This window comes from Leucoraja erinacea, chromosome 15 (genome assembly GCF_028641065.1).
Source record: "Leucoraja erinacea ecotype New England chromosome 15, Leri_hhj_1, whole genome shotgun sequence".
Classification (NCBI taxonomy): Eukaryota; Metazoa; Chordata; class Chondrichthyes; order Rajiformes; family Rajidae; genus Leucoraja; species Leucoraja erinaceus.
The window spans coordinates 23,452,770-23,474,958 of NC_073391.1; the positions used below are offsets into that span (position 1 = coordinate 23,452,770).

The 22,189-nt window shown below is 43.4% G+C and overlaps 1 protein-coding gene across 2 annotated transcripts in view; it reads left to right on the forward strand.

The window, feature by feature from the left end:
• The window catches only part of atrnl1b (attractin-like 1b), a 704,553-nt gene that overhangs the window by 156,346 nt on the left and 526,018 nt on the right, over positions 1 to 22,189 (forward strand). For both annotated transcript variants that reach the window (XM_055646916.1, XM_055646915.1), the window contains exons 11-13: positions 7,236 to 7,320; positions 7,772 to 7,980; positions 17,156 to 17,274. In XM_055646916.1, the coding sequence (XP_055502891.1) occupies positions 7,236 to 7,320; positions 7,772 to 7,980; positions 17,156 to 17,274 (413 nt within the window). The remainder of the gene's footprint in view (positions 1 to 7,235; positions 7,321 to 7,771; positions 7,981 to 17,155; positions 17,275 to 22,189) is intronic.

A 22,189-nucleotide genomic window follows, 5' to 3' on the forward strand; every position in this document is an offset into this window, starting at 1 on the left:
CATCACCCCCACCCCAAACTTTCTGGACACTTGTGCTCCAGACCAAGCATTTATCCAACCACCATCAGGATGTCCGGTGAAGGAAACGGTGGCAATGTCTGCTGCTTCGTGATAAATTCATTGTGGCATCTGGATGTGGCGGATCTTGACTGCTTTAAATCGGTGGGCTGGGCCATGTTCAAGAATTCATTGGTGGACCATTAATGAATATGCCAGTGTTGTCATTGACTTCACAAAGAAAGGGGCGGATGAACAGGTACCTACAAAATCCTTCCAAATCATCCTCAACCAGAAGCCTTGGATTCACCAGGAGATTTGAAATCTGTGGAAGGCTGGATCTGTGGAGTTTAGGACTGAAATCGAGTTATGTCCCTTTGAAGACAAATGCAAGCACAAAGAGACAATTCTGACCATGCTCGAGTCACAGAGGCTCACTCGATAGGGCTTGAGCAATATTACTTTCTTCAAGGTGAGACCAGGTTCCATAAGTGGCTACGGCGCATAACTTCAACATGAACTCAATGCCCTCTATGCTTTGAGAGGGAGAATGATGACCAATCACCATGAGCCCTCATAACCACCAATAATCCTGTGATCTCGATCTATGGATCCAACATCAGAGAATCCAAGTGTGAATCCACGCCACGTGTCCAACGCAGTTGCATATGTGACCAAGTGCTAAAGATCTATGTGGACTAACTGGCTGGAGTATTCAAAGACATCGTCAACCTCTCACTTGGTAGTCTGAGGTTCCCACTTGCTTTAAAAAAAGACATTAATAGGAAAGAGAACTCCTGGTTGATTGGTGCAACAACAGCAATCTCTTTGTCAATGTCAGCAGAACCAAACAAACTAATTATTGAGTTCAGAAAAGGAAAGTTGGGATATCAGGTACCATCAGGTACCATCAGATATTACTATCAGGTTTTCATTGGTGGCCTGACTGCAGAGAGAATTAGTGGGGTGGGAAGGGAATGACCGGTGGGTGTGGGTGTGGGGGGGGGGGGCGGCTCGAGCTTGCGTTTGTAAAATTGTGGCAGTGACTCCAAGCTGCTCCGATTGCCACAGAGGCAGTGATGTGATGGATGCGCAAGATGTCGGACCAATCCCGGCCCAGGAGACGTATAAGGTTCAACAATTTAACTATTTCAAAATGTAATAAGGTGCAACAATTCTTGCAGCAACTATAGATTTTTTAAAAGTGTTTCATGCCTATTTATCATTTCGGCTTCATGCGAGTTCGGCGTCAGATTGTTTTTCGCTTTAAAATCTGACGGGGAACAAACATGATGTCAAAACGCCTCTCAATCGCAATCGCAGCAGCTTGGAGTCACTGCCATCATTTTACAAAGCAAGCTCAAGCTCCCCCCCCCACCCCCCCCCCCCCCCATCCTCCCTTACCCCCCCCCTCCGTCCCCCCCCCCCCCATCCTCCTCCTTGACCCCCCCCATCCTCCTGTCTACCCCCCCCCCCCCCCCGGCCCCCCCCCCTCAGCCGTGATCTGCATGGGGGTCTGACCAATCGCTGACCTTTGTCGATGACTGACAAGGTGTGGACCAATGTCCCCGGAGATGTCACGTCCGTTCGGCAGCTTTTTGACGGCATGTCCGTTCTGCATCTTGTCTTTGAGGCGTGGTGTCCATTCAGGTTGTATCCTTTCGGCGTGATGTACTTTCAGCTTCGTGTCCTTTCGGCGTGATGTACTTTCGGTATCTTGGATTTTCAGCGTGATTTACTTTCGGTACCTTGGCTTCGACTTCTCATCCTTTGACATCCCGTTCGGGTACCGTGTCATGGTCTGGTAAGCAATTCCTCTTGCTACCTTTGAGCTGGAGGTACAGAAGCTTAAAGCCCCACATCGCCAGGTTCAGGTTCTTACAACCATCAGTTTCTTGAATTGAACTGCACAACCCTAATCCTACCTAAGCAATGGATAATCCTAGCTTGGCAATGGAACACTACGGGCTACCTCTTGCACTACCAAGGACTTGTTTTCTAATTGTGTTTTGCACACATTTTTTGTTTTTTTGCACGTTCTTTGTCTTTTTGCTGTATTGGATAATTTATGAATAATTGTTTTTAATGTTGTGTGAGTCTATGCTGTGGCAAACAAGGCTTTCATTGCTCGTGTATCTCACTGCATTTGTGTCGGAAGGAACTGCAGATGCTGGTTTACACCAAAGATAGATACAAAATTCTAGAGTATATAAATGGGTCAGGCAGCATCTCTGGGGAAAAGGAATAGGTGATGTTTCGGGGCAAGACACTTTTTCAGACTCAGTCTGAAGAAGGGTTTCGACCTGAACTTTTACTTTTGTCTGGTTATGTTGCCTGCCCGCTGAGTAAATCCAGCATTTTGTATCTATCCTTGCCGTACTTGTGCAGGTGATAAATAGGGAAAAAAACTCTCTAAGCACGTTGTTTTATCCAAAGGGTATGTGGTGAGAAACCACTTAGCTGATTTAGTCTTTATTACTCCTGCACACTTTGGCAAAAACTTCATTAATTGTAATACCCAATCCCATTAGCCACCGAGCATTTATTTAATTTTGACAGTGCATGCATTATGTAACATGCATCTAATTGTCTTGTAATTACATTCCAAAATCCTCTAAATGGTAGGGTTTCTGAAGAAAATTCAGTGGCAGATCTGAAATATTTAATTTTTTTCCAAACCCATTTATAGTGATATGTATTAAGATGTGATCATTTGTAAATTGTGTTTAATATTGAGTGCCCTTGATGCTGACCCTGTTTCCACAATTTATACCTTAACAGATTCAATAATCAACTAATGTTCTGAATTGGAAATTTTGGATTTTGACTGTCACCTTTTTCTTATGCAAGATGAGATAATAGCTTAAAATTAGATTTCTGTGCTGCGACTTCCATTATTGAAGCTCGTTAAAGTTAATTTTCATGTTGGTTCCAAACAGCACAGTCAGTTACACTGCATTTCATTAGCCATGTAAAATTCTTATGCAAGGGAATTGGACCTTTTTTCCTGTGTAATTATCTGCATTTTAAAACTAAGTTCTATTATTTGTCTCAGGAAAATTATATCTGAGAGTATCGACTTTTTTACTCATTACATAAAAGGAGAAGATTTATTTCCTTTCCCTGATATGCTTTTAAGAATGTGGTGGTGAGCTGTTTCTTTGAACTGCTTCAGGCCATCTGACAAAGATATTTATTACAATGTAAGAACAGGGCTTTTACCTCTGAGTTTCTACTGTCATTTTTGTTCGGCCAAGGCTGAGGTGTTGCATCACTCTATATCCAAAGATTTGCCTTGTATCCCTTAATTACTTGCGTTGCAGAAATCCATCACTGTTGGAATTAACTTTTGAACATGTAGCAATGGCCTTTTGTGTAAGAATGTTGCAAAGTTTGATCACTCTTTAATTGAAAGGGTGGTTTCTAATTTCATTCTTGAGCGGTCTCGGTCTGAACCCGGTCCAAGATTTCCATACCAATAAAGATGCTTTTGCTCCACCAAGTGGGTTTGTTTTAATCATTGTCATAATGGTTAAATAGTACTTTATTGTCACATGTACCTATGTGTAATTATTATTTTTTTTTTGTATACAAGTGATAGTCGGAACCTTTTCTCAGGATGGAAAAATCAAATATCAGAGGGCATAGCATTAAGGTAAGAGGGACAAAGTTTAAAAAAGATGTGCAGGGCAAGTTTAATTACACGGAGGGTGGTGAGGGTGGTGAGTGCCTGGAACCTGCAGCCAGGGGTGGTGGTTGAGACAGTTAAGATAGTGTTATTTCAGAGACTTTTGTATAGGTACATTGATAGGCAGGAAACGGAGATATATGGATTACGTGGAGGCAGATAAGAGTTGGTCTTGGCATCATATTTAGCACAGACATTGTGGGCCATAAGACCTGTTCTTGTGCTAATTATGTAATTCAGTAAAATCATAAGCACAGTCATACCCAAGTACAACAGTCTAAGAATAATACATTACACTGAGGTACGACACACCATTTGCCATAATTTGGGCGCCATCTCGTATCCTTCACGTTTCAAAGTTCTTTAAAATGTAGTCTTAATGGCCATAAAGGCCTGTTGTCATGAAGGGGAATTGAAGTTTCAGGGCTTAGCCTGCCCTGGCTATGACATTGGTACTTTTCTCCACTGCTGCACGTTGCTGTAGGCCATTGTCCGATCCACACGCTCATCCAACCTTTACGGGGCCTCCAGGGCTTCCTGTGGCCCCACTACATGGACACATCGATGCACAGACACGCCATCACTCATCTCCCACATTCACCGCTCAGTCTCCATGCGCCGGGTCACATCCTGTAGCCGACCTCAGAGCCTCCAGAGCGTCTCTGAGGTGTGGGAGATGAGCACATAGTCTGCTCACCGGCACTCTGCTCCATCTGCCACAGCCGCCACCTTGAAGGAATCAATATTGTGTGAGAATATTGTCGGTCTGAAGAAGGTTCAGTGTTGTCAGTCTGAAAAAAGGTCACCCATCCATGTTCTCCAGCCTGACCTGCTGAGTTACTTCAGCACATTGTGTCTTTTTGTGTATTAATCAGCATCTGCAGTTGTGTCTCTATGATTTGTACAATAATAATCCCTTACTGTTATAGTGGACAATCAACAATAATGGGACACCATCCCCCTCCCCCCCCCCCCCCACCCCCCCCCCCATTATACCCCCCCCCCCCCCCCCCCCCCCCCCCCCCAACTCCCTTTGGTCCATTATACAGAGCTGCCAAATGGTACGGATTTTCCGTATTTTATATGGAAATACAATTAGAATACGGATGTTTGATTTTGTGTTGTTAAATACGGATTATAAATACGGAGTTCAGTTCAGTCTGAAGAAGGGTCTTGACCAGAAACGTCACCCATTCCTTCTCTCCAGAGTCGCTGCCTGTCCCGCTCCAGGTTTAAACAGAGTGCTGTCAGTTTAACGTGTGGGAATTTAAACGAAGAGCTGTCAGCTGCAGCGCTATGGGTTCTAAAAATAGCGCTACCAGCTTGTGTACTATGGGCTTTAAACATAGCGCTATTGGTCACAGACTGTTCAGTGAAATTCTCGTATAACAACGAGTCTTTGGAATTCTCTTTCTCAGTGGAAGTTGAGCCATTGATTATTTTCCAGGCAGTGGTAGACTTACACAATTTTTTCGGCGACTTGCTGGCACCTGTCATAGTCACAGCAGGTCGCTGAAAATTTTCAACATGTTGAAAATTTTCGGCAACCTGCTGCAAATATGACGGGTGCTGGCAGTCCCCGATAAAATTGTGAAAGTGGGCCAGGCCCTTTACAGCGCTTGCAGCGCCGGAGACCCGGGTTCGATCCCGGCTACGGATGCTGTCTGTACGGAGTTTGTACATTCTCCCCATGGCCGCGTGGGTTTTCTCTGAGATTTCCTCCCACACTACAAAGACGTACAGGTTTGTACGTTAATTGGTTTGATGTAAATTGGCTTTAGTGTGTATTGGGTAGTGTTAATGTGTGAGGATCGTTGGTCGGTGTGGACTCGGTGGACCGGTGTTTCCGCACTGTATCTCTAAACTAAACTCAGGCGACTTTTTTGGGGACGGCAGGAGACTATGCAGTCGCCACATGGTCGCCACATGTTCTCGGGTGGTTGCCGGGGAGTCGCCTTCATGGTCATGAGGAGTTCCCGCATTATGGTTGCCATGAATTTTTCAACATGTTGAGAAATTAGCGGCGACTAGAATGAAACCGCTATGGAGAGTAGCGAGAATTCTCGAGCCGTAGGTGGGTCAACAGGAGGTCCTAGTGGGTTGCCAGGAGGTGGAAGGTTCTCGGAGGTTCTCGTAGGCTGTAGCCAGTGCTGACCGGTGAATTTCACTGGCTTATTGGGAAAAAAAAGGTAAGCAGTAGTTTTCAGAACCAAGGATAACCGACCGGCAATGCTAAATGTCCGCTGAACTTCACAGCCGTGTATCTCTGGCTTCTTAAAAGTTGTCTCCACTGCTTCTTCCTCATCCTCCCCCCTCTCCCCTCCTCTTTTAAAGGACTTACCGTACACTGTGCTTTAGCCGTCTTTTTACAGTGCCAACCTTCCTGTTCATCGCGGTGTGTGCCTGTTTCACCTTGGCTTTGCACCGTGTGAAATTTTTAGACAGCACTCCTCCCCGCTTGCCCTGTCCCCCGCCTACATAATGAGCTGGTGAAGGAAGCGTGTGTGTGTGTGTGTGTGTGTGTGTTTGTCGCCGCTCCAGTTGCCGGTATTTCAGGCGACTACCGGCAACTTGACAGTCGCTAAAAAATCGCATGTGGGACATGCCCAACAATATGGAAATACATTTACATATCCATTTTGAGGTTGACAAATGAAATTGGTCCATTATTAGCTGTAAACTATGAAAAGATAAATGTTAACGATCTGAATGATTTTGAACAATACTCTTTTATTGTAAATTATTTTAAAAGATTAAAACCAAATATCTGTTATACTGTTCAAAGTCGAGATCTGTCGAGAACTACGAACTAAAATATATATAACAGCTGGATTTCCAATTTTAAAATTATTTATTTATGCCATAGTTCAATTTATCAATTCTTGGGTGTAGCTCTGAATTGGTTATATATATGGTAAAGTCTACCAAGTTGCATTTGCTTATAAAGAAAAGACTGCCTGGTTCGAACAATGACTTGTCTTATGCAAAATACATTAGAAGCTAATAATTTTTTGGAAGCAGATTTATTATGAAACCTACTATGAAATAAATGCGAGGCTTCCATAAGCCCACACCTAAAGAAATTATCATTTTCATTTATGAAGATATTGAGATTTATTTTCCTCTGTTACGACATGAATGGTGGGCATTCATGCATTGATAAGTCAGTACACCTCTTCTCTTAACCAGTGACTGCCGGGATCTTTTTTTTTTGTTTCATCCGCTCTGAAATAAATGCGAGGCTTCCATAAGCCCACATCTAAAGAAATGATCATTTTCATTTATGAAGATATTGAGATTTATTTTCCTCTGTTACGACATGATAATTCATGCATTGATAAGTCTTCTCTTAACCAGTGATTTTTTTTGTTTCATCCGCTCTTCTACTTGCAATGTTTTAAGAGCTTCAGTACTTTCTATTTCATATTTGTTTTTAGTAAGCAAACAGAAGTAAATGTTGCCAAATTATTTTTCTATTTGCAAAGTAATTTGCCATTCACTTTTATGTTTTCCAGTAGCTATAAATATTATCTGTGCTCTTTTTATCTAGCTTGCGATGAATGGAATGTTCTTCCAAAACCCAATTTGCATCGCGATCTCAATAGGTTTGGGCATTCGGCAGTTGTCAGCAACGGGTAAGTACATCGCTCTTTTGATATACAATTTCCTCTGGCGATCATCGCAAACTTTTGAAAAACCTGATTGAAATTGTTCGCAAATCAAGTGAGAGGAAACATCACTAGGCCATTAATTTGGGAAGAGAAATCTTCAAACTTTCACTTTATTAAAAAGTGTTTTTACAAATGATGTTTCTACACCTGTACGGTTTGCTGTTTTATTTGTTTTCTGGATGAAAGGGTGTTGGGGCATCTACTTCAAACCACTTGGCAGTCAAGTCAGTGTTGAAGCAAGCAGCATTTAAATTTATTATTCATTGTTGGATATAAAAGTATAACCGGTGGAATAAAAGATATTTAAACCCTATTACTCTGAGGGAGATTGCCATATTGCTTCATGACTTTGGGTGAGGTTAAATTATTAACATTTATTACTTTGGGAAAGATAGTAACTTATTTTTCCTTCCAGATCGATGTATGTGTTTGGAGGCTTCTCCAGTATGCTTTTGAATGATGTCCTTGTATATAAGCCTCCAAACTGTGAGGCTTTCAGTGAAGATCTTTGCATAAATACTGGCCCGGGTATCAGATGTTTGTGGCAAAAGCATCACTGTGCTCCATGGGAACAGGGACACAGTAATGGAAGTTTCCTAGAAGTGAAATGCTCGCACAAACCCTGTAAGTACTGATAATGCATCGCAATAGCTAAATTTTCATTTTTCTAATATTTATGGTCAAAGAAATTTGAGGAACATCTGTTGACCATTTATACAGGAGCTCCCCATGTTCAGAATAACCTGACAAGGAAATCCAACTCCCATACATTTTTATAGTATTTTTAAGCCATTTTAAGCCACTGTATTTTTTAAACTGGGAATAATAATAGTAAAATGTTTCAAGGTATTCATGAATGACTGAACACCGTATATGTTCCATTAGTTTAATTAAGGGTAGTGTGAGAGTAATTATTCAACGAAATGTGAGAGTTATAGTATGGATCAGTAGAGTGATGTGACATGGATTACTGTGGAAAACAGATGTGTCCTACCCAGCAGAAAATCGCAGGAACAGAACCCTAACATCACTAAAGGACTGCCTGTACATAATTTGCATATTGTGTTTTTTTTGTTGCGATTTCTCTAGCTGTTTTGCATTAATTGAGCGTGCCGAAGAATGTGTGTTAATACAAGAAAGCATATGTGGGAGACTAAGTGAAGATTTTATATATATAATCTTTGGTGGTAGCACAGTCATGGCCAAACTATGATAAAATGTAACTTTTTTTTGTGGAGGGTGATATTCTTGTGTGTAAATCTACAAATGCTGTCAGAGTCCTTTAGGCCTCGAATGAAGTATTCCCTAAACCCAAGTACAATTATGATTGCATGAAAACTATTTATAATTTTACTCGAAGAACAAAATTTTGTTCTGAAAATTGATTACTAGTCTGGAGAGGTGTCTCGACCCGAAACGTCACTTATTCTTTCGCTCCATAGATGTTGCCTCACCCGCTGAGTTTCTCCAGCATTTTTGTCTACCTACTAGTCTGACTGAAATGATTTATGATTTCCATTCTCTCTTTGTCCAATGTTTGTTTTAGTTTTTTTCATTATCCTCCAAATATCGCAACGCTGGAGCAAAATGTAATAGTGTCACAACTAGTGCTTAATAATGCAACCACCTTGGCATATTTTTTTGATCTGTCTGGCTAGGTGATACATTTAGAGTTTTGGAGCTATAGTACACAGTCCCTTTGCCCCAACTTGTCATAGAGTATGGAAACAAGCCATTTGACCCACCTTGCCCATGCCGACAAGATGTCCCATCTACACTCGTCCCATCTGTTATTTACTTAGTAGCATTTAGGGAACCTGAGGAGATAATCGACAAAAATAGTTCTTAACCATTTGCAGGTTCATATGATTTCTTATTGTTTATTTGGGTACGTCAGATTTTTGTGTGACACCGATGTGTTGATGAAAGTTGCTTGTTATTTGTTATAATTTTTTGACCATCTTGCCAGAATTCATAATAGAGTAAATATGACACAAACATAGGTAGAAACACTCAACCAATCTGAATAATAGTAGTCTTAATTTGTATGTTATTGTAGATGTACGGCTTGCATTGAGAAAAAATAGCAAGTTGAAGTAAGAGGCCAATTGACCTAAACCAATTATGGGTACGAATGGTTTTCTTTTCTCTGGTGATGCAAACATTTTGAGTATTCTGCAAGTTCTTGCTGTGAACATTATTTTTTGGAAACTTAAGTTGTGTTTATAAATAACTAGACTAAGTGGTCCCAGCATCACACGGAGGGCTGGTCACCCACGCAATATTCCACCTCTCCACCAATTCCAATACTGCTCGCCAGTACAGGGGGGGCAGTCTGTTGCTCTAGTATGGGTGTTGCGGGCTGGTTTCCAGAGGGCTAGTATAGACATTGTGCGCTGTATGGATGCTTGGGCAGGCATCCAACTGTTGCAACGATTTTAAAAGCCAAGCCAAGGCAAACAATTGGGCTGCAGCTACCCAACAACCAAAATTCATTTTGCGAACACAAACTTGTCAAAAAGGTGAAGCAAACAATTGGGCTGCAGACACCCGACAACCAAAATTCATCTTGTGAACACAAACTTGTTAATAAAAAGGCAAGGCAAACAATTGGGCTGCAGACACGCAACAACCAAAATTCATGTTGAGAACACAAACTTGTCAAAAAGGAGAGGCAAACAATTGGGCTGCAGACACCCGACAACCAAAATTTATTTTGTGAACACAAACTTGATAAAAAAAGGGCTGCAGCCACTTTACAGGCGACTCACTGTGGAGTAGACGTGCGTTCAGTATTATTCGCAGCTCAGAGAGCCGTGACCTTCTCACTTCCTGGTCTGGCAGAGACTGAATGAGGCACGACACTTCCTGGTTTTATAGTCCCTCCCCCTGCCGCCAGCGGGGGCAGCAGAGAGAATGGGGAATTTTGTAAAAACATTAATATCTCTCCCATTTTTCATCGACGGAAAAAGTCCTCCACACTCACACGGCTGAGGGAGGGGGGGGCTCTGAGCGAGGTGGCCAAAAATGACGGCCGTAGGTGGCGGCGTTCTCTCGGAAATCTCAGCACAGTCGGCCAAAAGCGGTCAAGATCAGAGATTTAGTAATATAGATTGCAATCTCAATATCATTGTTCTGAACCAGTGATACAAAATCATGGAGGAGGTTGTTATCCCTGTTAGATTTTGATTCATTATATACAATTAATATCAAATTACAGAAGTATTTAAACAAATAAAGCCTCAACATAAACAAACATAAATTCAAGAATTCCATTGTCTGAAAAACAGATTGTTTTTTTCCTTAGAACAATTTTGGATGTAAAGATATGTCAGAAAGATGGACAAGGTCACAAGGGTTCTTTTGTGCATTATTTTATGGTTTAAATAGAACTATAGCTTGTGGTTTGGTTGTTGTCCATCACAAGTTGTACATGGCATCCCGCATAAGAGTGGTCTATTGGTTTGAGGAAACCTGCATGAATGTTTAAAATTTGATTTGCTATCTCTTCAAGAAACAAAGGGTGGATGTTCTGAATCATGTTAATACAAAGACCGTTTTAGAGAAAATACAAATCGGAATTTAATTTATTATTTCACACTTATACAAATAAATGTTGCTGATTGCTGCTTCCTTCTGCGATGTGGTATTTATTGAAATATGAATGCAAGCAAGTTGAAGGTACACAAGTTGAAATCAAAATATATATTGGGTCACCAATGCCACCATCAAATGAAATGCCCATAATTTTGATTAACTTTTTATTGTTCAAGCTGCCTGAGAGTGTCAGGAAATATCATTTTTGAAATTTATTTTGTTCCTACAGAGTCCTTAACACGTCATAAGCAATAGTCAGTATTTGAGAGTCATATCAGAAGCTAAATCTGAGTCTTCTGCTGGATGCTTCCTTGGGTCAATTCAAACCAAACCAAGCTAATAATGTCCGTAGGTCTTAAAAGTCAATAATTTTAAGAACTAGTTATAACCAGTGCTAAATCAAAAACAAACTTTTTTTACAAGCCTTGTGCAAAAATGGATCCTACTTGAGAAGATAATCTCTGAGGATGTAACAAACAGCGTGACAAACAAATAACCCTTTGATGTAGTGTACATGGATTTCTTAGAAGCTTTCAAAATGATGTTACTGAGAAGATTATTGCACAAAATGAGAATGCATGGATTGGCAATTGACTAAAGGGAAACACAATTGGAACATTCTTAGATAGGTCACTAGTGTATGGGGAGACTGTAAGATGGCGCCTACCTGGGGCAAAGTTTTGCCAGCTGCACGACAGATAATCTTCAAATATAGTATTTCTGAGCTCCCCTGTATAAAATAATCTGCAGAGATCAGCGATGTAAGTAGCGAGCTGCTAACGCATTTAAATGCATTAGTGCTACTGTGATCTCCTGGAGGTAGTGACTGTGAGGGAATTGCAGATTGGAGGGAATCCCCGACCTCACGGAGGCACGCAGGTACAGTAAGTGCAGTACCTGTAAACACCGGGAAGGCCTTCATGGAGTCCCGAATAGAGGCTGGCGGGCAGGATCTCCCAACAGCAACGGAGCTGGAGGTGCCGACTGTAAGGGAATTCCTGATTGCAGGGGAATCCCCGACCTCGTGGAGACTCGCAAGTACTGTACCTGTAAACACCGAGGAAGCCTTCATGGAATACGGAAACGCGGTAGTCGGGCAGGACTACACGCAAGACTGAAGTGCATGGGACTTCGGCCCCCTCTCCCTACTATCCTACTAGCCTTCGTACAGTCACTAGAAAACAAAGTGGAGGTCTTAAGGCTGCTTTGCTAAAGGGAGCTGAGGGAATGCTCCGTGTTCTGTTTCACAGAGACATGACTCAACCCCAGCTCCCCAGACTCAGCAGTCCAGCCTGAAGATTTCTCCATCCACCATGTGGACCGTACGCAGGCATCTGGGAAAGGGAGAGGAGGGGGTGTCTGCCGCATGGTCAACTCTTCGTGGTGCTCAGACATGGTAGTTCTGTCTAACTCCTCCTCTCAGCACCTGGAACACCTAGCTGTGAAGTGCCGTCCCTTCTACCTACTGAGGGAATTCGCCTCATCATCCTGACCGCGGTCTACATCCCACCCCAAGCAGACGTTTGTCTGGCACTGGAGGAGCTGCACGCCATGGTCAACAAGCACCAGACAGCCTACCCCGAGGTGTTTACCACCGTAGCCGGGGACTTCAACGAAGCCAACCTGAAGAAATCGCTCCCTAGCTTCCACCAACATATCTCCTGCAGCATTAGAAGATCAAACACCCTTGACCACTGCTACAGGACCATCAAAGACGCCTATCGTTCTATCCCTCGCCCTCACTTCGGAAAATCCGAGGTGCTGCTTCTTCCTGCATACAGGCAGCAACTGAAGAAAGCACCCCCAGAGGTGAGGACTGCACAGAGCTGGTCAGGGGAGGCAGAGGAACAACTCCAGGACTGCTTGGAGTCTGTAGACTGGGCAATGTTCAGGGACTCAGCAACAGACCTGAATGAATACGCCACAGTGGTTACGGACTTCATAAGGAAATGTGTAGAGGACTGCGTTCCAACAAAAACCTTCCGAGTGTTTCCTAACCAGAAGCCTTGGATGAACCGCATTCTTCTGAAGGCCAGATCCTGGGCATTCAGGTCGGGCGATGCAGAGGTCTATAAGTAGTCCAGATACGACCTTGGTAAGGCCATCAAAAAGGCCAAAAAGGACTTCTGATCTAAGCTGGATGATGAGAAGGATGTTCGCCAACTGTGGCAGGGCATGAATGCCATCACTTCCTACAAGGCGAAATCAGAAGGCAGCTCAAACGACAGAGAAACATCACTCCTTGACGAGCTCAAAGCGTTCTACGCACGGTTCGATAGGGAGAACGCTGATGTGCCTTCCCAAGCCCCCATTCGCCCTGATGGTATTACAGTCACAGTCACAGAGGCCAACGTCAGAAGATCCTTCAGTGGGCTGAACCCTCGAAAAGTGCCTGGACCTAATGGTATACCCGGTCGAGTTCTCAAGACCTGTGCAGACTAACTGGTTTTTACGAACAATTTCAACCTCTCCTGAGGTCTGAGGTTCCCACCTGCTTTAAGAGGGCATTAATAATACCGGTGCCCAAGAAGAGTAAGGTGACGTGCCTCAATGACTATCAACCAGTGGCACTGACGTCTGTGGTGGTGAAGTGCTTTGAGAAGTTGATTATGGTGCTCAACAACTCCTACCTCGACAAGAACTTCGACCCACTACAGTTCGCATACCGCCACGACAGGTCAACGGAGGATGCAATTTCACAGGCACTCCACTCCGCATTGGGCCACTTGTACAATAAAAACACTGACATCAGGCTGTTGCTTATAGACTATAGCTCGGCGTTTAATACCATCATCCCTTCCAAGCTGGTTACCAAGCTCACGGAACTGGGCCTCTGCGCATCCCTCTGCAATTGGATCCTCGACTTCCTCATCCACAGACCACAGTCTGTTCGAATTGGAGGAACCACTTCATCCTCAGTAACAATTAGTACGGGAGCACCTCAAGGCTGTGTGCTCAACCCCCTGCTGTGGTTGGCCAAATCACAGATGGGGATGAGTCAGAGTATAGAAGTGAGATCGACCGACTGACCAAATGGTGCCAGCACAACAACCTGGCTCTCAACATCAGTAAGTCCAAGGAACTGATTGTAAACTTTGGTAGGGGAAGGATGAGGACCCACAATCCTGTTCATATCAATGGGATGATGGTGGAGATGGTCAAGAACTTCAAATTCCTGGGTGTGCATATTTCTGAAGATCTTTCCTGGACCCAGCCCACCGATGCAATTATAAAGAAGGCACAGCAGCGACTCTACTTCTTGAGAAGAATACGGCGATTCGGCATGTCGAAGAGGATTCTCCTAAATTTCTACAGGTGCACGGAAGAGAGCATTCTGACCAGTTGCATCGTGGTCTGGTTTGGCAACTTGAACGTCCAGGAGCGAAAAAGACTACAAAATGTTGTGACACTGCCCAGTCCATCACTGGCTTTGACCTCCCCACCATTGAAGGTATCTATCCTAGTCACTGCCTCAAAAAGGCAGCCAGAATCATCAAGGACCCACACCATCCTGGTCACACACTCATCTCACCATTGCCATCAGGAAGAAGGTACAGGAGCCTGAAAACTGTAACGTCCAGGTTTAGGAACAGCTTCTTCCCTACAGCCATCAGGCTATTAAACACAACAACGAATAAGATCTGAGCTCTGAAATGCAAAAGACTATATTATTATTGCACTATATTTGTGATTTATTGAACTTTTTCTTTTATTATCTTCCCCTGTTATGTGCTATGTTTACATATTCACATATTCAATTGTGCTGCAGCAAATAAGAATTTCATTGTCCCGTTCGGGACATATTACAATAAAACACACTTGATTCTTGACTCTTGACATGTCAAAAGGATCAGTGCTGGAGTATCAACAATTTATGACGATTTTATGCTGTTGTTAGTGTGAGCAGGAATTCATCACCCAATAATGGACAATAAATGCTGATGTTGTCTGTAATGTTCACATCTGTAAATGTTGGAAAATATTTTTCCTGGCAGTTGCTGGCAAGGTTTATTTCAGATGTTGGCATTTGGCATCTTCTGTGTGAGTTACAGGGCTGTTGTGTATCTTTTACCCCCCTGTTGTGTATCCCCCCTCCCCCCCCCCCCCCCCCCCCCCCCCCCCCCCCGGCTTCTGAATAGAAAAGCTGCAGGGGAGTGGCATGGGACACTGACACTGCAAGAGCATGAATTTGTGTAATTGTGTGAAAGAAGAGAAATAACTCATTGGAAATTAAAATTCTAGGCATTGAACCAGTCCATTCTGTTTTTTTAAATATAAATGGAGCTAGTTATTTATTAATCTGTAAGATAATCAGAGCATTGTATTTCCAGTATATAGAAACAATACAGGTGCACAAACTTTTATCCGGAGTTCCAGAAACCGAAAAGTTCCGAGAGGCGGGGAGCGGGCAATGCCTTAACGGGTCGCCGTGCAGTAAGCTCGAGAGCGCTGTGGCCACCGACTCCCAACGTCGCGGAGCTGGGGCTGCAGGCGTCCGTCCGTGGGCTGCGCCGGTTGTAGCTCCAACCCCGGCAACTCTACCCCTGGCTGTGCGGCGCTCCAAATCCATCGCGGCCCGCGGCCGGACGCCCGCAGCCCCAGCTCCGCGATGTTGGGAGTCGGCGGCCACAGCGCTCCAGAGCTTACCGCACGGCGACCCGGTAAGGCATTGCCCGCTCCCCGCTGGTATCCCAGCGCTGTGGCCGCTGACTCACAACATCGCGGAGCTGGGGCTGCGGGCGTCCGGCCGCAGACCGCGCTGGATTTGGAGCGCCGCGCAGCCAGGGGTTGAGTTCGCCGGGGTCGGAGCTCCAACCGGCGTCGCCCGTGGCCGGACACCCGCAGCCCCAGCTCTGCGAAGTTGGGAGTCGGCGGCCACAGCGCTCCGGAGCTTGCTGCACGGCGACCTGGTAAGGCATTGCCCGCTCCCCACCTCTCTGACCAGGTAGGGGACTAAGAATTAAAGTTTCCCCCTTCACCCCCCCCCCCACCACATAAAATCCCTCCAAACTAACTGACTAACATTTAAGCAATGATTTACAATGATTCCCCGGTCTCCGGGGAGGAGGCAGCCGCTCCAGACTTTTCAAGCCGCGCTGCGCTACCTACCTAATCTACGCTAAAAATCTTCCATTCCGAAATCCGAGAAGTGTCTGGTCCCAAGGCTTTCGGATAAAAGGTTGTGTACCTGTATATACATCTTAAAGTAATTGTCATTGAGCAGTACTGGAATTAAACTTACACATGCAAATAGTGTCTTGAGGTGTTTCTTGTATATTGAGCTCTTGTCTTACACTCTCAGCACTCTCACAGGAACATAACTTCCCATTTGTACTTTAAATCAAAATCATGCCGCCTTTGGCTGCGTACTGCTCTGCAGGGAACCTAGCTCATACCCCTGCCTTCTGTTGGCGCTCAACACCCCCCCCTGCAAACATCACATTGCAACTGCACTGTGGTCGGTTGAAGTAAAAGATAAATCACCTATCCCATCTGGTTCCATCTGCTCACCATACCCTCCATCATATCCCGTTCTACCTGTCATGTACCAGCTCCTGTCTCAGCCCTCCCTCTGTCTGCTATATATTGGATATTTTCCTTCCTGATGTGCGGTCTTGGCCCGAAACACCGACCATCCTTTTACCCATCGCAGATGGTGTTTGACCTGCTGAGTTTTTCGAACTGTTTATTTTTTTTGATCATGGGAAAATTAATTGCTGGATTTGCAGCAAGTTCCTGATAACCAGCTTCCTGGCATAGCCTGTGCTGTTAGTGACTGATCTCCCAAAATGTAATTACAAATCTTTGTACTGATTGCATAAATGATCTCATTGTCAGCACTGTATGCTGAGCCCTGAATGAGGTACCAGTGTAATTGTATTTTCTGTTCTAATTTCTGTCACATGAAATCTGTTATTCATGTTCATGATCTCTCTCAGACTAGGATCAGGATCACAATGCTGAAATAATATCATTAAATAAATGGAAGTGACACTGGATAAAGTCATTGAAAATCCTACTGGTGACATTGGGGATTCCAGAAATATTCGTTACTGATCCTTATTTTGTATAAAATTTCCATTGCAACTGAAAATATAAGTCGTCAAAAGCATTCCAGTTACATTGATCAATATCTGGTGTAATGTATTTTTGTTTTATAGTCCCTTCTTAAAATTATAAATGTTCCTTGTTTATATTGCAGTGGCTACAGATGAAGGATGTTTCAAATATACAGACTGTGCTAGCTGTACTGCAAATACAAATGGTTGTCAGTGGTGTGAGGACAAGAAGTGTATTTCTGCTGGCAGCAATTGCACTGTGGTAGGTTGAAAGTAAAAGTTAAATCGTCTATCAATAAATATTGTGTTCACATGATGAGTTTTTGAAGCAGCATTATTGATTTTTTTAAATAATTGTCTATCATTAGTTAATTTACATCCATTCCAATGAATGCAAATTATTTATAACTTCATATGATTGTGATTGTTCTTGTATAGCCTGGGTATCCATGAGTAAAATGTGTAACATAACCTCTGACAGATAATCTCATTTTGCAGCCATGCTATCAGGTCTTTGTCCAGGAGCATGGCACGTGTCAGGAATTCAGCAGTGCTGCTTAAAATCTAGCCGATTGCTCTGGGACATGATGTCTTGTATGATTTAGGATTCTTTGTTTCCTGTGAGTTTAAACAATCACTAGATGTGTTTCTTGAACTTTAAATCAATTTACTATTAGCAGATGGTCAACCAGATGCATGTGTGGTTGCATCTTGGAAACCTGACGTCCTCAACAGCGTGGTACAGGCATTCACTAACATTTGGGATCCCTTCCCAATGATGAATGAATTAGTGTGTTTTTAGAAATTCATTTTAAAGATATATATTGTGCGCATCATTTGTTTACGTTAATTACTTCATTTAGCAGAGCTTGTCAAGTATATTTTACTATTAATGAAAATTAATTATTTTACTGGGAGCTTGTTATTCATTTCAAAATGTAAGGTAGTCATTTTCCAGATTCTCAACTTGGGGACAAGAGTTGGAGAGAGTGTTGATCATCAGTGCTTTCATACTGGACTTGGCTTTGAGTTCAGTGCAATGGAAGGTCATTCTACTTACTATTGATATTGGTTCAAAAGAAGAGATTTGTGAAATGTCATTTTATTGGTCATGTTAAGCGCAGTTGTTGGAAGTAGCAATGTTGGCCTTATTAATGTCAATCAATAGGGCATAGCTATAAAAGCGAGAGGGGGAAAGTTTAATAGAGATGTGCAGGCCAAATCTTTTACACAGTCATGGGGGCCTGAAATGCACGGCTAAGGGAGGTGGTGGAGGCAGATACGATAGTGTCGTTTAAGAGGCATTTGGATCCATACATTAATGTACAGGGAATGGAGGGATATGGATCTTGTGCAAGCGAATGAGATCATTTTAATTTGGCAACATGTTGGGCACGAACATTGTGGGCCGAAGTGCCCATTCCATATGGTCTCCAAATCTGAGGAAGGACATTATTGCCATAGAGGGAGTGCAGAGAGACGGTTCACCAGACTGATTCCTGGGATGTCAGGACTGTCTTATGAAGAAAGACTGGATAGACTTGTTTTATACTCTCTAGAATTTAGGAGATTGAGAAGGGATCTTATAGAAACTTACAAAATTCTTAAGGGGGTTGGACAGGCTAGATGCAGGAAGATTGTTCCCGATGTTAGGGAAGTCCAGGACAAGGGGTCACAGCTTAAGGATAAAGGGGAAATCCTTTAAAACCGAGATGAGAAGAACTTTTTTCACGCAGAGAGTGGTGAATCTCTGGAACTCTCTGCCACAGTTCATTGGCTATATTTAAGAGGGAGTTAGATGTGGCCCTTGTGGCTAAGGGGATCAGGGGGTATGGAGAGAAGGCAGGGATGGGATACTGAGTTGGATGATCAGCCATGATCATATTGAATGGCGGTGCAGGCTCGAAGGGCCGAATGGCCTACTCCTGCACTTAATTTCTATGTTTCTATGTTTTTCCTGTACGGTACTGTTCTAATACAACAGGCAGGGGATGAGTGGGGAGGGAGGTGGGATGACAATCTGAGATGGTGTGGTGAGAATGTGGAAGTCCTCCACTTAAATAGACAACATTATTATTGTCATTTCAACTGTACTCTGAAGTTGAACTCCTCATCAGAATGGCAGCTTCCTGTCATTTTTCTAACACTGGGCATTCTCCGTGGCACATTGGTGTGGCTGATAGAGCTGCTGCCTCACAATGTCAGAGACCCAGGTTCAATCCTGACCTCGGGTGTTGCCTGTGTGGCCTCTGTAAATTGCTCTGAGTGTGTATGGAGTGAATGAGAAAGTAGGATGACATAGAACTAGTGTGAACGGGTAATCGATGATTGATGTGGATATGGTTTATGTTCACTAAATTTTATGTTTTCTAATGTTCCTTCTACATTTTCAATAGATTTTAAATGTCAAAAATACGCTGACAGATGTTTAAAGTCATTTTAGCAGTTGGACGTGGCTATCAAAGCACAGTGGCACAGCTGTGGAACTGCTGTCTCAAACTACCAGAGTTTATTGCTGCTTGGGTGCTTTCTGTGTGGAGTATGCACGTTCTACCTGTGACCGCATGGGTTTCCCCTGGGTTCTTGCCCATCTACCTGTTGCAGATGCAAGTGTCAACATCAGAGTGAATGCAGCTTGTATGATGTGGAAACAACTACAGATTGAAATTCTAATCAAACTTCTTTAGGACTTGATTGTTGCCAGTACACAGACAATCTAGACCACAGGAACTGCTCCCAATCATTCTCCTCTGAGCAGGTGAAATTGTCTTTTTAAGCATAAACACTCCTGGGTTCTCATCAGGTTTAGAGAGCTGTTGATACCCTGAGATTTCCTTAAATCGAATAAAATCACAGAAGTACCAAGTGTTGCACTGGTAGGTTAATTAGTTGAACATTAGTAATAGTCTTAATGTTAGATCTTGGTAAGATCTTAGTTTGAATAAATTAATTTGTACACATCTTCACTACAAAACAGTACCATAGAACCTATATTTTTCAACATATTATCTTTATATTAAGGACTGTGTCTCCAGCTGATAGCAGTTTTCAATCCCATTTACAACTCTTCAGATAAGCAGCAACACAAGGCAACATTCAGATAGGGGCAGTGAATGGCAAGTAACATTCATGTCACATGAATCCAGAGGATTAATGGAAGAGTTTAACACTGTGTTACAACAATTACTATTCTTCAGTTAAGGTGCTTGGGTTTACCGTTGCATCACTGATCAAAAACTTAGATCAGCTATGCAGAAAGAGCAGTTCGAGCTCAGCTGTGAGCAAACTCTCTCCCTACACACCCACACACACACACACACTGACACACACACACACACACACACACACACACACACACACACACACACACACACACACACACACACACACACACACACACACACACACACACACACACACACACACACACACACACACACACACACACACACACGTCATTATATTATTATTAATTAGTTTAAAAAACGAATAAACATTTTATTGGCCAAGTATGTATACCAGGAATTTGCATTGGTGATTTGCTCGCAAAAGGATAAAAACATGATATAAAACAGACAATTAAAAGTAAAACATTATAGTTAGATATGTGAAAATAGAATACTAGAGGTTACAGATTTTTGGTTATTGAGTAGAGCTACTGCTCAAGAAAAAGCTGTTTTTATGTCTGGCAGCTTTGATAGTCCGGAGTTGCCTTTGAGAGGGAAGTATTTCAAAGAGTTTGTGGCCAGGGTGAGAGGGGTCAGAGATGACCTTACCTGCTCGTTTCCTGGCCGTTGCAGTGTACAGTTTGTCAATGGGGGGAAGGTTGCAGCTAACAACTTTCTCGGCTGATCGAACGATGCGCTGCAGCCTCCGGTTGTCATGCTTGGTGGCTGAGCCAAACCAGACCATGATGGAGAAGGTGAGGACAGACTCTATGATGATATTATAAAACTGGACCATCATTGCCTGTGGCAGGTTGTGTTTCCTCAGCTACTGCAGAAAGTGCATCCTCTGTTGGGCCTTTTTGACTGTGGAGCCGATGGTGGCCTCCCATTTAAGATCCCTGGAAATGATGGTTCCAAGGAACTTAGTTGTGACTGTAGTGTTGATGATGAGTGGGGGGGGGGAAGGGGAATTCCTTTGCAAAGTTTCTTCCATGTTGCGATTACTTTGTCTTGGAAGTTTGTTGTCTTGGAAGTATATTGTCATGCCCTTATTATTACTGGGTCTAAATCCTTCAGTCGACAATAAATTCCACTGTCTTAAGAGCATTGAGCTCCAGGTTTTTGCGATGGAACCAGGATGACAGCTGTGTAACTTCCTGTCTGTAGGCAGATTCCTCCCCATCCTGAATCAGCCCAATCAGGGTTGTGCTGCCCACAATCTTGAGAATCTGACAGAGGAGTCTGTGGAAGTGCAGTTATTGGTGTAGAGAGAGTCGAGGAGAGGGGAGAGTACGCAGCCTTGTGGTGCTCCTATGCTGAGGGTCAGAGGGTCCGGGATGTACTTTCCCAGCCACACATGCTGCTTCCTGTCCGTCATGAAGTTGGTGATCCACTGACAGTGGGGTTCAGGCACAGTCAGCTGGGATAGTTTGGAGTGTAATAGCTCTGACACAAAGGTGTCGAATGCAGAGTTAAAATACACAAACAAAATCCTCACATAGATGGCCTGGTGGCCAATGGTGGAAGGCTCTCCACTATTCTGGATGATCATGACCGTGACAACAGCTAGGAAGCTTGCTGCAATCCATGATAAAGCAGTTGGCTTGATTGGCATCCCGTTTTCTAATCCAGACATCCATTTTCTTTTATGAAACATATTGCCAAGGTTTTCTTTGAAATCCTTTCTTTGAACTGTCTACCTCAGAGTGGTTTCAAGGTCAGTTTATTGTCACATGTACCAATTAAGGTAAAGTGAGATTTGAGTTACCATACAGACACGCTAAGCAAAAAGCAAGAAGACACACAACCACATAAAAGTTAACATACCATCCATCACAATGGATTCCACATTCCTCATTGTGATGGAAGGCAATAAAGTTCAATCTTCTTCCTCTTGTTCTCCCGCGGTTGGGGCAGTTGGGGTTGCGATCAAAGCCCCACAGCCGATGATCGAAGCCCCCGTCGGGGTGATCGAAACTCCCGTATTGGGGCAGTTGGAATTCTCCGCGT